At 37.2% G+C, this 13,025-nt stretch overlaps 3 protein-coding genes across 3 annotated transcripts in view; 1 reads left to right on the top strand and 2 right to left on the bottom strand.

Annotated features, from left to right (window-relative positions):
• The window catches only part of LOC136773839 (arylsulfatase B-like), a 316,178-nt gene extending 311,186 nt beyond the window's left edge, over positions 1 to 4,992 (top strand). The window contains exons 5-6 of the mRNA XM_066727754.1: positions 4,066 to 4,245; positions 4,799 to 4,992. Of these exons, the coding sequence (XP_066583851.1) occupies positions 4,066 to 4,245; positions 4,799 to 4,992 (374 nt within the window). The remainder of the gene's footprint in view (positions 1 to 4,065; positions 4,246 to 4,798) is intronic.
• Positions 4,993 to 6,698: 1,706 nt separating this feature from the next.
• Positions 6,699 to 10,541, bottom strand: LOC136773830 (uncharacterized). Its single transcript, XM_066727745.1, has one exon. The coding sequence runs from the start codon at positions 10,539 to 10,541 to the stop codon at positions 6,699 to 6,701; it is 3,843 nt and encodes a 1,280-aa protein (XP_066583842.1).
• A 6-nt stretch (positions 10,542 to 10,547) lies between these two features.
• Positions 10,548 to 11,807, bottom strand: LOC136773819 (uncharacterized). The gene has a single exon (XM_066727734.1). The coding sequence runs from the start codon at positions 11,805 to 11,807 to the stop codon at positions 10,548 to 10,550; it is 1,260 nt and encodes a 419-aa protein (XP_066583831.1).
• Positions 11,808 to 13,025: the final 1,218 nt, after the last annotated feature.

The following is a 13,025-nucleotide window of genomic DNA, read 5'->3' as shown; positions in this document are numbered from 1 at the left end:
TAAAATCTCTGTTTTGATTTGTTTCTTTTCCTCTTCTGTTGGCCATGTTATAAATTGTGCAGTTCTTTTTAACTAAAAGTGACACAATTTTATTTATAATTCGGTGACAGGAGCTTTTTGTCATATCAAACCTGTCAGAACATTGTCGAAAGGTTTCTGTTACTGAGATACCACAGTGTGAGTAATAGAGCTTTCTGAGCTGTAATTTTTTTTCTTCCACTTTCATCTGTTGATAAAATATTTTCCATTTCAATTAAATCTGAAATTATGAAAATACAGTTAAGTATATATATATATGGAGTGTCCTAAAAGCCTGGATTCCCTTTAATTATTCAAAAATTAAACATTTATATATGAAATATTTTAAACAAAAGTTAATACTTAAGACCGTCTACTTATTTATTGGCTATATATATTCATATTACCTTGTCTATACATCTATACATACAACATAGGTTACGAATAACTGTATGTCCACTTCAGTTCACATTTTGCAATTGAATTAGTATATAAAAAAACAAAGAATAAAATGATAAAGTAATATATATATAATTCTGAAAAGTTCTTGAGGTATGCAATAAAATTATGTAATACAAAATATACCATCCCAGTTAAAACAATCATGGTGATTTTCACATCAGAATTCTGAAGTATCTCAAGATCAAATAAATAAAGACAATAAATCGTAAGTATTATAACTTTTATATAAAGCATTTTTCCAAAAATACTTTATTTTTGTGATATTTGAAGGAATTCAGAATTTTGAACAATTTGAGCAAAAATGAAACGTTTATAATTGTATCCATTGATACCCATATACTAACATATTAATAATTCAACAGTTGACCGATTAAGTCTAAAATGTTCTTTGAATTCTAATTCATCGTACTGATTGACAACATGCATGTATGTTGTAATGCGATGTAACGTTCTTCTTAGAAAGGCAGGCAAATCCAGTTCTATAGATGAATTAGATGAATCCTGCAGATTCGATTCTTGATTAGAATCAGAAGTGGAACTGCATGTAAAGTCTGTATCACTTTCTACAATCTAAATGCATATGTACAATAAATTCTATATTAATTGTTGCATAACTAGAACCACAGACTTGCTTGCATCAGGACTTAAAAGATCTGTAAAAACTTCTACTGCAACAGAGGAACTCATTTTTACCAAATATTTATTAAAAAAATATCCTTAAAATCAAATTAACTGCAAAAGGAAAGATAGCAATTAAACGTGACTTCTAATTGTAATATAAAAGTGTAACGGTATATTTTTTATGTACAAGCATTTTAATTTTAAATTATCAAATGTTACCGTTATTTCATTACATTAAAGTCTGAGTCAATTGGGATTATTCCTTCATAACAACAACATCATCAAAATATATACATTTGTTATCCTTATAAAATATGCACTTCTAAAAGATGCCCCTTGTAAAAAGAAATTGATATTTTAACAAAGAAATATGTCCTAACTTTTACTGAAAATTATAAAACTTATCTGATAAAACTTGACTGGACTGGAAGAAATATTATTCCCTTTATTTACATTATCCTCCATTTTCAGGTCTTATACTTGTAACGTGTTTTGTAGGCGAGGTTAGTCGCCGTAAAACCGTTCGGTTCGATTTGACCGAGAGGGATCAAAATAAATATGGACAAGTTTAATATGAACAATAAAAACTGTTTATTCAGGGAATAAAGAAAGGAAACAACTATTTACAATGTTTTTACATTATAACCTTAACCTATTTATGTTTGTGTACTGTCGCTGCAGGTGTGTACGCATGTGTGTTGGTCGCTATGTCGCAGGTACAAAATTCGCCCGCTGGCGGCGCTTCGGTCGATTGCCACACGGACGGGCTTTCGGAGCGGACCGGTAGGCGGCGCGGCGGTCGGTGGCCTCACGGATGGTCCCGGGAAGCCAATATGGCGGTTAACGGGGCAAGCTGAAAATAAAAGGCATTAGTACCTGAAAGAAATGGCCGTTGGTCCGGAGAACTCCTGGACGCAGCCGTTAGCATGGGCATAGGTAGAGGAGCGGCGCGTACACTGTTTAAAACTGAATCATGTACAGGTATAGTTTCTGCTTCCCTATACTATCTTGTAGCAAAAATGCTTCTCGCAAAATTGATTCATGTCCATCTCAACTCCTCTATACTATCTTATAGCAAAAATTTAAAGACAACAGCAGACGAAACGCGACATCGACAAATATCAAGATGACGTTTTGGACGTAGCAAAAGTATTATCCAGAAAGCATATTATTTATGTTGGAAATGTAGGGATGTCGAAAAATGGAATGGAAAATAATGCAAATATGGTGCATATATATAATATTATTTATCAAGTATAAAAGGGAAGAGATCGGATGCAATTTTCAGCCTATAAAGAGGAAAAAGCATCAGATAAGTATCAGGAGCAGCAAGTCAGAAGAAAGATTAATTTAACAAAGCAAAATATTCTTTAATCTTTCTTTTGATTTACTGCTCCCGATACTTATCTGATGCTTTTTCCTCTTTATAGGCTGAAAATTACATCCGATTTCTTCCTTTTTATACTTGATAAATAATATTATATATATGCACCATATTTGCATTATTTTCCATTCCATTTTTCAACATCCCTACGTTTCCAACATAAATAATATGCTTTCTGGATAATACTTTTACTACGTCCAAAACGTCATCTTCATATTTGTCGACGTCGCGTTTCGTCTGCTGTTGTCTTTAAATTTTTGCTATAAGATAGTATAGAGGAGTTGAGATGGACATGAATCAATTTTGTGAGAAGCATTTTTGCTACAAGACATTATAGGGAAGCAGAAACTATACCTGTACATGATTCAGTTTTGAACAGTGTATGACGCGGAGAACTCCTGCGCCAGGATGTGCTCGGAGAAGTCCTGATCGAAGGATGGGTGTACGCGGAGAACTCCTGCGTAGGAAAAGGTTGGGAATATACCCGGAGAGCTCCTGGGTACGGAATGCTCAACTGGGCCAGAGCTCGGTCTTATACAGGGTTTTTCTCTAACAGCGGAACATAGGATTATATTATTTAACTATAGCAATGAAGCACTTACTATACATTATTATAATTAATAAAAGCGTAGATAGTTACAATTTAATGGTTATTTTAGTTTAATTGCTTTTATCATTCATTATAAATGTCATTTTACTCAATTAATCTTGGTTACTACGTTTAATATTTAAATTAAATGGAAAACAGTAATTTGACTATAGTAAAATTTACTATAGTCAAATAACACGAAATCTCCTATGTCCCGTTGTTAGAGAAAAACCCTGTATACTCAGTTGAGCCGCCGAAAACGGTATCGGCGCTGCGGAGCGGCCGTCTTGGGTAGGTAGGGAGGGGCATGGCGAGAACACTATACTTTGCGCACGCTATAGTATATTCCGCGGTATCGGCACGTACGCCGCAGCTCTCCCCAGTCCCCACCACGCGGTATCGTACATGGGGCAGCAACAAAGTAAGCGTCTCGTCACATACTTTTTACCTATACAGAATAAAATATTATTAAAATCTTACAAAAAGGACTTTAAACTTCATTTAATTAATAAAAATGATTAAATACATTTTCACTTTTCCTTTTCAACTGTGAAGGAGGTTAGGTTAAATATTTTCCTATCTGTCATCTGTATTGGCAGCGTTCGTTTATGTACTGCTACTACTGCAAGTAGAAACCTATATTTTACGTCACATACATCGTAGAGTTTTAAGTACTCGCAGTTAATAATTGAACGTAGCCATAGTGTGTGTTACCAGCTCACTTTAGCATAAAATCAAACGTTCCTTTAAAATTAACTCGTCTCACTTAAAATCACTATACAACAGAATTTAACGACTCAGATTAAAGTGAGCCTTATGACTCACTTCCACTAACTTCAAATGTGAAAGGAACGCTCCTCTAACTGAGCCATGACGTCACAAGTGAGATTTAACTGAGATTTTTGGTGAAAGGAAAGCGCCTAATGTCTGTATAAGGGGCCCCGTTAAAATTTGTATGATATACTTTTATATATAATGCTTTTTTTTCTAGCTATGGTTAGTAAACTGGATGAATCAGTTGGAAAAGTTGTTGATGCATTACACAAAAACCGAATGTTACAAAACTCGATGATAATCTTTTCATCGGATAATGGCGGTCCTGCAGCCGGATTTAATTTAAACGCTGCTTCGAATTGGCCACTGAGAGGTGTTAAAGATACACTTTGGGAAGGTAAGATTCTCTTTTACATATGTAATATCCAGAGCTGTTCGATCGCTAAATGGATTAATATTAGAAGCGCGATATTTAAACTACAATTTTTGAATTATCGTTAGAATATTTAGGTAGCGTTATTTATCTTTTAATTAAGTCGTCGTAGGTACAAAAAAGAAACTCTGGGCGCACAAAATGAAAAAAGGAGATGAAATTGAAGTTCGGAAATAAGTATAATTCAATCTGTTACCTGTCGATAATAATAGATAGTAATGAGAAAATGGTAGTAGGGAACTTTCCTGTTAACCTGTTGTATGGACTACGGTCCTCATCGCCGTAGGAAACAAAGGATGACTATGTATGATGGTGAAAAGATGAGTGCACTGAGTCGAGTGTAGAAATGAATTTTAATGAAATGAAACAAATAAATTCACTTGCGTATAAAATACAACTGATTAATTCGTATGTTTGGAAATGTATAAAAAATAGAAAATGCAAACTTGTTCTCGCTCTCTAGGTTACAAACACAACCGATTTTTATGAATGAAATAACTGAACTGGACTGACCAAGTTAGAATCAAAGACGTTCAAGGAGAAAGATTGCGGCATCCATCCGCTTCACGCTTAAATAATAAGCTGTGGGGAGCTGTCACACCGCTTCTGGCCAATCAAAAGACGCTACCGCCTAAGCTTGGGTACGCTAGAGAACAAGACAAAGCGTGCTGGGTTTACACCTTTAATAAACAATCGTTTACTTATAACTAAGGCGCAATTATTAAAATATTAAACAAAGTTTAATAATAATTAAATATGGCATCCAGCCAATGCATGAGCAAAGAATTTCCTAATCTAGGCACAGAAAAATAACAGGAAAAAGGAAAGAAACTTGCAAGAGGAAGACGATCACCATTAGGGTTGTAAATAACGATCCCATAACAATTTAATTGTTAGAACTGTTGACCGCTCCCAAGGGCAAGTTTAAACATTTTCACGTGGCTGCCTGTGATTCGATATCTAGCTACTGTGAGACCAGATATGCAGTGACCTAATGTTTCTTATCCTTTGATTGGAGCTATATAAACGGTGGCCTGAATGGTTACGGAGAGAAAAAGCACTTAAAGCATTTGTCGCCATTACGTTCCACATGGTGTGTTGGGGTTCGGAAAATTAAAGTTCTAATATCTATCTTCGTAGATAATGGAATTTACAAAATTTGGATTATTTCCCTCGCGTTCAAGGGTTTTCCTATGTAAATAAAAGGCATGTTTACAGCAAAGGCAAGTGTTAAGCGGAGCGTTAAACAACAGAGATCTATGACAAATATTACAAAAGATGTGATTAACATCTCTCATAGCTCTAAGGCGGTGTTGGCGCATTGTTGCCAAGGTATTTCCCTTGTGATCCGGAAGGGCGGCCTTGCAATAGGCACAGATCATTTGGGCTGGATTGGTCCTAACATATTTATATAGTTAATGCTCGCAAACGAAAAACTCTTTTGGGGCCATGCTGCTAACAGAACGGATTTGATGGTTTAGAAATGGACTCAGGGTGTATTAGGGAAAGGACAGAATACCATAAGGCAGTAAGCGTGAGATCTGCTGACTAGCGTCTGAGAGAAAAGCCTTATCTCAAGTGGGATGACTAACAGTCCAGTTACAATAAAAGAAAAAGAAAAATAAATTAGTAATCGTTAAACAAATTATAATTCCTGGAGGGAAAAAATGGAAAATTAGACAATGGGAAATAGATCTTGGACTTTTTTATTCCTGACAACTTTTTGGATTTAAAGATTTTTTTAATCCAATCTGTAGCGTTCAATCTTTTATACCCGATTTAAAGAAGTAAAAGGAAAAGGAACACCAATGCCAGCATTTTAAATGATCAAAAAGAAAGAATAGAAAAAAAAGGAAAGAGAAAAACGGTCTAATAAAACCGAGTTAATTGAATCTTTTCAGTGAAATGGGGAGAAATAGGAGCCGGGTCTACCTCGCGAAAGATAAGAATGGCCGTCTGGCGCACTGTTTTATTACATATATTTATATGTGTTACAATTGGGGGAACAAAGTTTCTTTCCCAATTTTATTTTCACAAATGACAATTTAAGTTTTATTGCACAAAATAATAATTACACGGTTTAATTATATAATGTATCGATGTTCGCTAGTCAAGAGAAGCGTTGTTTTTAATCGCATTGACGTTCTCTGACTTTACAACGTTAGCCCTCTTCGTTGATCGATCGAGAGCCGAATGCCTCAAATTCGACTTGATCTTATTTCGTCGCTTTCGGCGGCTTTCGCCAATCGTCGGGTTCGGCGGCTTACACCAGTAATACGATTGGTGCTCAGAGATGATGTCTTCATCAACCAATCAACATGAAATCTTTCTTCGACTAACGTTAGGTAGAACGTTCATTTGAATATTCGCATACGACAAAACAGGCTCCCCCGGTTGAGACACATTCTCAACTCAAATCAATTCGAGGGTAATGGACAAAGCAAATTTGTGGCTCTCTTCAATTTGCCTGATGTGGTGTGGATGGTCGCTACTCTTGCAATCCCATCTTCTCCTGGATGTAATTGTTCGATGCGGCCAAGTGACCATTGAAAACATGGTTGTTGTTTGTCCTTTATCAAAACCACGGCGCCGATCTTCAATTCAGGACCATCTTTTGACCACTTTTGTCTTACTTGTAACTGATTTAAATACTCGAGTTTCCAACGTGACCAAAAGTCTTGACGCATCTTGATAAGGCGTTGCCATATAGATAGTCGATTGTCAGCGACAGCGGACAAATTTTCTTCGGGTAACGTATTAAGTGGTTTCCCGATTAAATAATGCGAAGGTGTTAACGCTATTAAATCGTTTGGGTCGGATGACAGTGACGTTATTGGTCGCGAATTGAGAACTGCTTCTATTTCTACCATAAACGTATTCAGTTCCTCAAATGTGAACACGGTTGTCCCAACGACTCTTTTGAAATGATGTTTAAATATTCTTACAGTTGCCTCCCATAGACCCCCAAAATGAGGCGCTAGAGGAGGTATAAAATGCCAGCTGACTTTACGTTCGCATGCAAACTCTTCGACCCTCTCTTTATGGTCAGTAGAATTAATTAACAAATACAATTCTTTAAGTTTATTATTCGCCCCGACGAAATTCGTGCCATTATCTGAGTATATGTTACGCGGTATTCCTCGCCTCGATATGAATCGCCGTAACGCAGCTAAAAAACCTTCGGAAGTTAGATCCGACACTAACTCTAGGTGCACTGCTTTTATGCTCATACATACAAAGACGCAAATGTATACCTTTCTTTGCACCCTATTACGATATATCCGTTCTTTGATATAAAAAGGGCCACAATAATCAATTCCCGTATTTTCAAACGGAATGGCTTCGGTGACTCGGCTAGTCGGTAAGTTCCCCATTTTATATTGTATCGTATTCGGTTCAAACCGGAAACAGTGTGTACAATGACGTATAATTCGGCGAACTTGATTTTTTCCGTCTGTGATCCAGTACCTTTGCCTAATTAACGAGAGGGTAGTCTGTATACCCGTATGATAATTTTTTTCGTGTGTCTCGCGTATGATAGATTCAGTTATAAGATGTGATGATGGTAACAATATTGGGTGTTTTTGTGCGAATGTTAAATTAGATTTGTGTAACCTTCCTCCTACTCTAAGCAAACCTTCATTATCCATGAATAAACTTAATTTTGCGAATTTGCCTTCGCTTAAACTATTATTCCCCTTCAGACGCTTAATCTCCTCACCGAACATTTTTGCTTGCAGATTTCTCATAATCCATTTTTCTGCTTTATTAATCTCGTCATGTTTCAAAACACCCTTAGATCTACTTAATGAACAAAATCGCATACAATACGCTATGATTCTAAAGAGCTTTGAGTGGGATGAATATCTTTCTAATAGATTGAGATCATTGGAGATGCTAACTAAACACACATTTTTCCTTAATTCAGGAACCTCCGTGAATGTCAAAATCTCTTCTGGCCATTTACTCTCGGACTCCTTTAACCAAGTGGGGCCAGAGAACCATAACTCGTTTTTTGTGAACGCGTGTGGTAATTGCCCTCTCGAAATCACGTCCGCGGGATTATCAATAGAACGAACGTGGTGCCATTCGACCTCGTTGGTTAACTTTGTTATTTTTTTGACACGATTCGAAACATATGGTTTTAGAGAATCGGGGACTGTCTTGATCCATTGTAAGGTTATGGTCGAATCGCACCAAAATATGACTCGGCTAAATTTCATACCTAATGGCTTCTTAATCGCTTGATACAGATTAGCCAACAACAACGCCCCACATAGTTCTAATCGCGGTATCGTGACGGACTTTATAGGTGCTACTCGAGATTTTGAACAAATTAGCGTGACTGTAATGCTACCATTCTTCTTGATATTCCTAACATACATACATGCCCCATATGCGGCGGTACTCGCGTCTGAAAATCCGTGTAATTGTAGATCATCTGGCGCTTCGTCTAATATTCTCCTAGTAAACGAACATTCGCTCATGTTGGTTAGTTGTCTATAAAATTTATGCCACTCTGTGTATATTTCTTGTGACACTGATTCGTCCCAACCTACCTTAGATCGCCACACCTTTTGCATAATTATTTTCGCGTATGATATCACTGGACCTATTAATCCTAATGGATCGAAAATCTGCGCAATTTTAGATAATATATCGCGTTTCGTCACCGTACCTTTTTGTTCATATTTATCGGAAGTATAACATATACTATCAGTTTGAGTATCCCAGATTAAACCTAATGTTTTCAGCGATTCGTCTAACTTGATTGTCAATTTAGCGTGTAATTCATCTTCTGGCAATCCAAATAAAACTTCTCTATTATTTGAGGCCCACTGTCGAATTTTAAATTTCCCGTGCTTTAATAGGTCAACAATGTCATCGCGAATATTGCGTAACTCATCCACCGAATCTGCTCCCGTCAACAGGTCATCTACATACAAATGATTTTTCAATATTTCTGCGGCTTTTGGGAATCTTAAAGTCATATCGTTTGCCAACTGATGTACTGTGCGAATCGCCAAGAACGGAGACGACGCTATACCGAACGTTAAAGTATTCAATTGTATCGTTTTTATTCGCCCATCGATGCGCCATAAGAATTTTTGGAACTTCCGATCTTCATCCGCGACCAACACTTGACGATACATTTTCTCGATGTCACCTGTTACGACATATTTGTATGTTCGAAATCTAATTAGATGTTCGAATAATTTTTCTTGTATTGTAGGTCCGATCGAAAGAATATCATTTAACGACAGTGAGGTGTTTGTTTTCATCGATGCGTCAAACACTACTCGTAATTTCGTAGTGTTACTTGAATCTTTCAAGACCGCATGGTGCGGCATGTAATAACCGCTTTCCTGATCTTCAATTATCGTAGCATGACCTAAACGTAAATATTCTATTATCACTTGTTCGTATTCGCGTTTAAGATCTGAATTCGCATTCAACTTTCGTTCTAATCCTAAAAAGCGTTTTAAAGCCAACGATCTTGATGATCCTAAATTACCTTTATCTTCGCGAAATGGTAAACGAACGATGTACCGACCTTCGTGATTTCGACTTGTGCTTTTAATAAAATGTTCTTCGCAATAATTATTTTCGGTGGATCGCGATCCGTGTGTTTCGACCTCTTCTGATTCCCAAAATCTAATTATCTTATCTTCTAATGATGTCATATGACATGCCATTTTCGAATTCCGATCTGACGAATGATCTCCTACAATTACCCATCCTAACAATGTTTTTTGCGCATACAAGTCATCTCGTGATAAGCGAATCTGTCCTACTGACAACAAAGACGCGGTGACACCTGCCCCGATTAACAAATCTACGCGTCTCGGAATGTGAAATAACGCATCGGCTAGTTTTATATTCGCAGGTATTCTTATGCTGTGCCTCGGAAATGTTTCAGTCGGGATTAAATCGGATATAGTGGGTATTACTAAGCATGTTATCTCTCTTTTGTAATCATTTGTCTTAGATTGTACCTGGATCTTTAATAACCCACGCGTCACCGTTGTTGTGTTATTCAATGATCCTACTGGTATGGTCATTTTCGACGTTTGTAACTTAATTCGTTGGACCATATCTATTGTGATAAAATTCGCTGTTGAACAAGTGTCCAAAATAGCCCTGGCTTCGATTTGTTGACCTTTCGAATCTCGAATTTTGACAATTGCGCTCATGACTAATTGAGGTGTCAACGCGGGAGTTACCGTCGATAAGCTAACTGTACATGGTTTGGTAACCATTTTTTGTCAGTCGGTTTTTACTTCGTTATTTTCTGGAATTATTTTTGTGGTCTGTTGTTTCATCCATTCATCGACATGTAACAAACTATTGTGTTTCTTGCCGCATTTCTTACAATTCGAAAATTTACAATCTTTCCCTTTGTGGGAACGTAAACAATTGTAGCATAGCCGTTCGTTTCTTATTAATTCTACGCGTTTAACGGTAGGTAATTCTTTGAAAGTTTTGCACACAAACAACGGATGTGTATCTTGTTTACAAGCTATGCATCTTCTCTTGGAAGTATCGGCTACAAACGTTTGATTGTTGGGCGCCGACAATTTACGCTTTTTGTTCGAATGTTCGTGTTTATCTTTCTCGGCTTCGGCGTTGCGTGTTCTTTCACGTTTCGACGCGCAAACCGCCATCTTATACACAAATTCGTATATCTGTTCGACATTGGGATATTCGTCTCGTGATAAAGTCATTTCCCATTTCTCTAATATCGGTTTCGGTAATTTTGACTCGACGATATACACAAGAATCTCGGAACTTATATTCACGCCTAATGCATTCAATGATGCCATATTTTGCTGAATCTCGTCTACTAATTTACTCAAACTATTCGCCGATTCCTTCTCTACTACTGATGCGTTCATTATTAACGATAAGTGACGTGAGATCAAAATTCGCTTTACCTCATATGCTTTTTCTAGCAACTCCCATGCCCTCGTATAATTAAGTCCGTCAATAGATAAAATCTTCAACTTGTTAGCCGCTTCCCCTACTAAAGACGACTTTAGATATTGTAATTTATCTATTTCGGAAAGCTCTGTTCTCGAACCTATCAAGTTGTTGAACGCGTTTTTGAAAGTCAACCAGTTCTCGTATCGACCGTCAAATGTCGGTAATGGGGCTTCGGGTAATTTTATTCTTCTTTTCGGCGGGATCGCTTCGTCTCGTGATTCATTCCGCGTCGCGCCTACTGAAACTGCCGAATCTCCAGATACCGAATCCGCGCTATTCAAAATGTTTTCTATCCTGCCTGCTACTAAATAAAATCTTTCCGTAACGTTCGTTGCCTCTTCTTCATGATTACCTTCTGGATCTAATACAACCAGCTCGTCATTCATTTCTTCGAACGCATGAAATAATGATGTTAATCTGGCGATACGTAACTTCAGCGTGGCGTGATCTAATTTATTCTTGTCTAATAAATTTGTTATGGTGGTCATCTGGGTTTTTAATGACACCCGTTTCTGTATTAATATCTTGACTCTGTCCGCCATCGTTGGGACCCGTTAATTCACTTGAACTGTACTCACCAATTTCCTGTATATTTGCTTTGTTTGCCGTTTCTGTCACTATCACCCTCACAATGTTAAAACGATTGCAATAAAACCTTCACCTCCTACCTCACAGGAGGCACCAATGTTTTATTACATATATTTATATGTGTTACAATTGGGGGAACAAAGTTTCTTTCCCAATTTTATTTTCACAAATGACAATTTAAGTTTTATTGCACAAAATAATAATTACACGGTTTAATTATATAATGTATCGATGTTCGCTAGTCAAGAGAAGCGTTGTTTTTAATCGCATTGACGTTCTCTGACTTTACAACGTTAGCCCTCTTCGTTGATCGATCGAGAGCCGAATGCCTCAAATTCGACTTGATCTTATTTCGTCGCTTTCGGCGGCTTTCGCCAATCGTCGGGTTCGGCGGCTTACGCCAGTAATACGATTGGTGCTCAGAGATGATGTCTTCATCAACCAATCAACATGAAATCTTTCTTCGACTAACGTTAGGTAGAACGTTCATTTGAATATTCGCATACGACAAAACACGCACGTTAGGAAAATATAATGTAATTATTTTCACACAAAAATAAGACATTTACTCTTTATAGTAAGCAGTGCTGGTAACTCGTGGGAAATCCCTCTCCCCACCACGTCGACCAAGCTGGCACGCACACATGCATCCGTCATCCGTGAGAGATCTTTGCACCCCTAGCAGAGAAATCTGAACTATTAGGTGCCCACTTGCACTCCTAGCGGAGAAAAGCGAACTACTAGCTACCCACACTGCCATTTGGCATATCTGTGTTTCGGCTACCTTCGCTGGACGTCGATTCACTTCGGGTGTAAGCGAGAGCGGTATAGTTTCATCGGTCCTCTCTTTCTAATTCTTATTTCATACTTCTCGGCTACTCGGATTCTCTTTCAACTGACCGTAAGGCTATCGGCTTCTTTCAACAAGTTTCGGTAGGATTCGGGAGCGAAAAGGAGCGCGACGTTGATTCTCGGACCTCTCAGTCTATATAAAATGCTGCGTTTACCCAACAATTCGAAGCAAATTGAAATCCTTTTCCTAAATAACTTCTTAATTGTTATAAAATGTTTATATGTAGCCATTAAATTATTAGATTTGGTAATAAATACAAAAATGCTGTTTTATAATAAAAAATAATGAGTTGAGGTAAAATAAACTCAATGTTTTTGTA

This window comes from Prorops nasuta, unplaced genomic scaffold, assembly GCF_024137725.1.
Source record: "Prorops nasuta isolate Cenicafe-Biocafe unplaced genomic scaffold, Cenicafe_Pnas_1.2 PNAS00001, whole genome shotgun sequence".
NCBI classification, from domain to species: Eukaryota; Metazoa; Arthropoda; class Insecta; order Hymenoptera; family Bethylidae; genus Prorops; species Prorops nasuta.
This window is presented reverse-complemented; position numbering and strand designations above follow the sequence as displayed.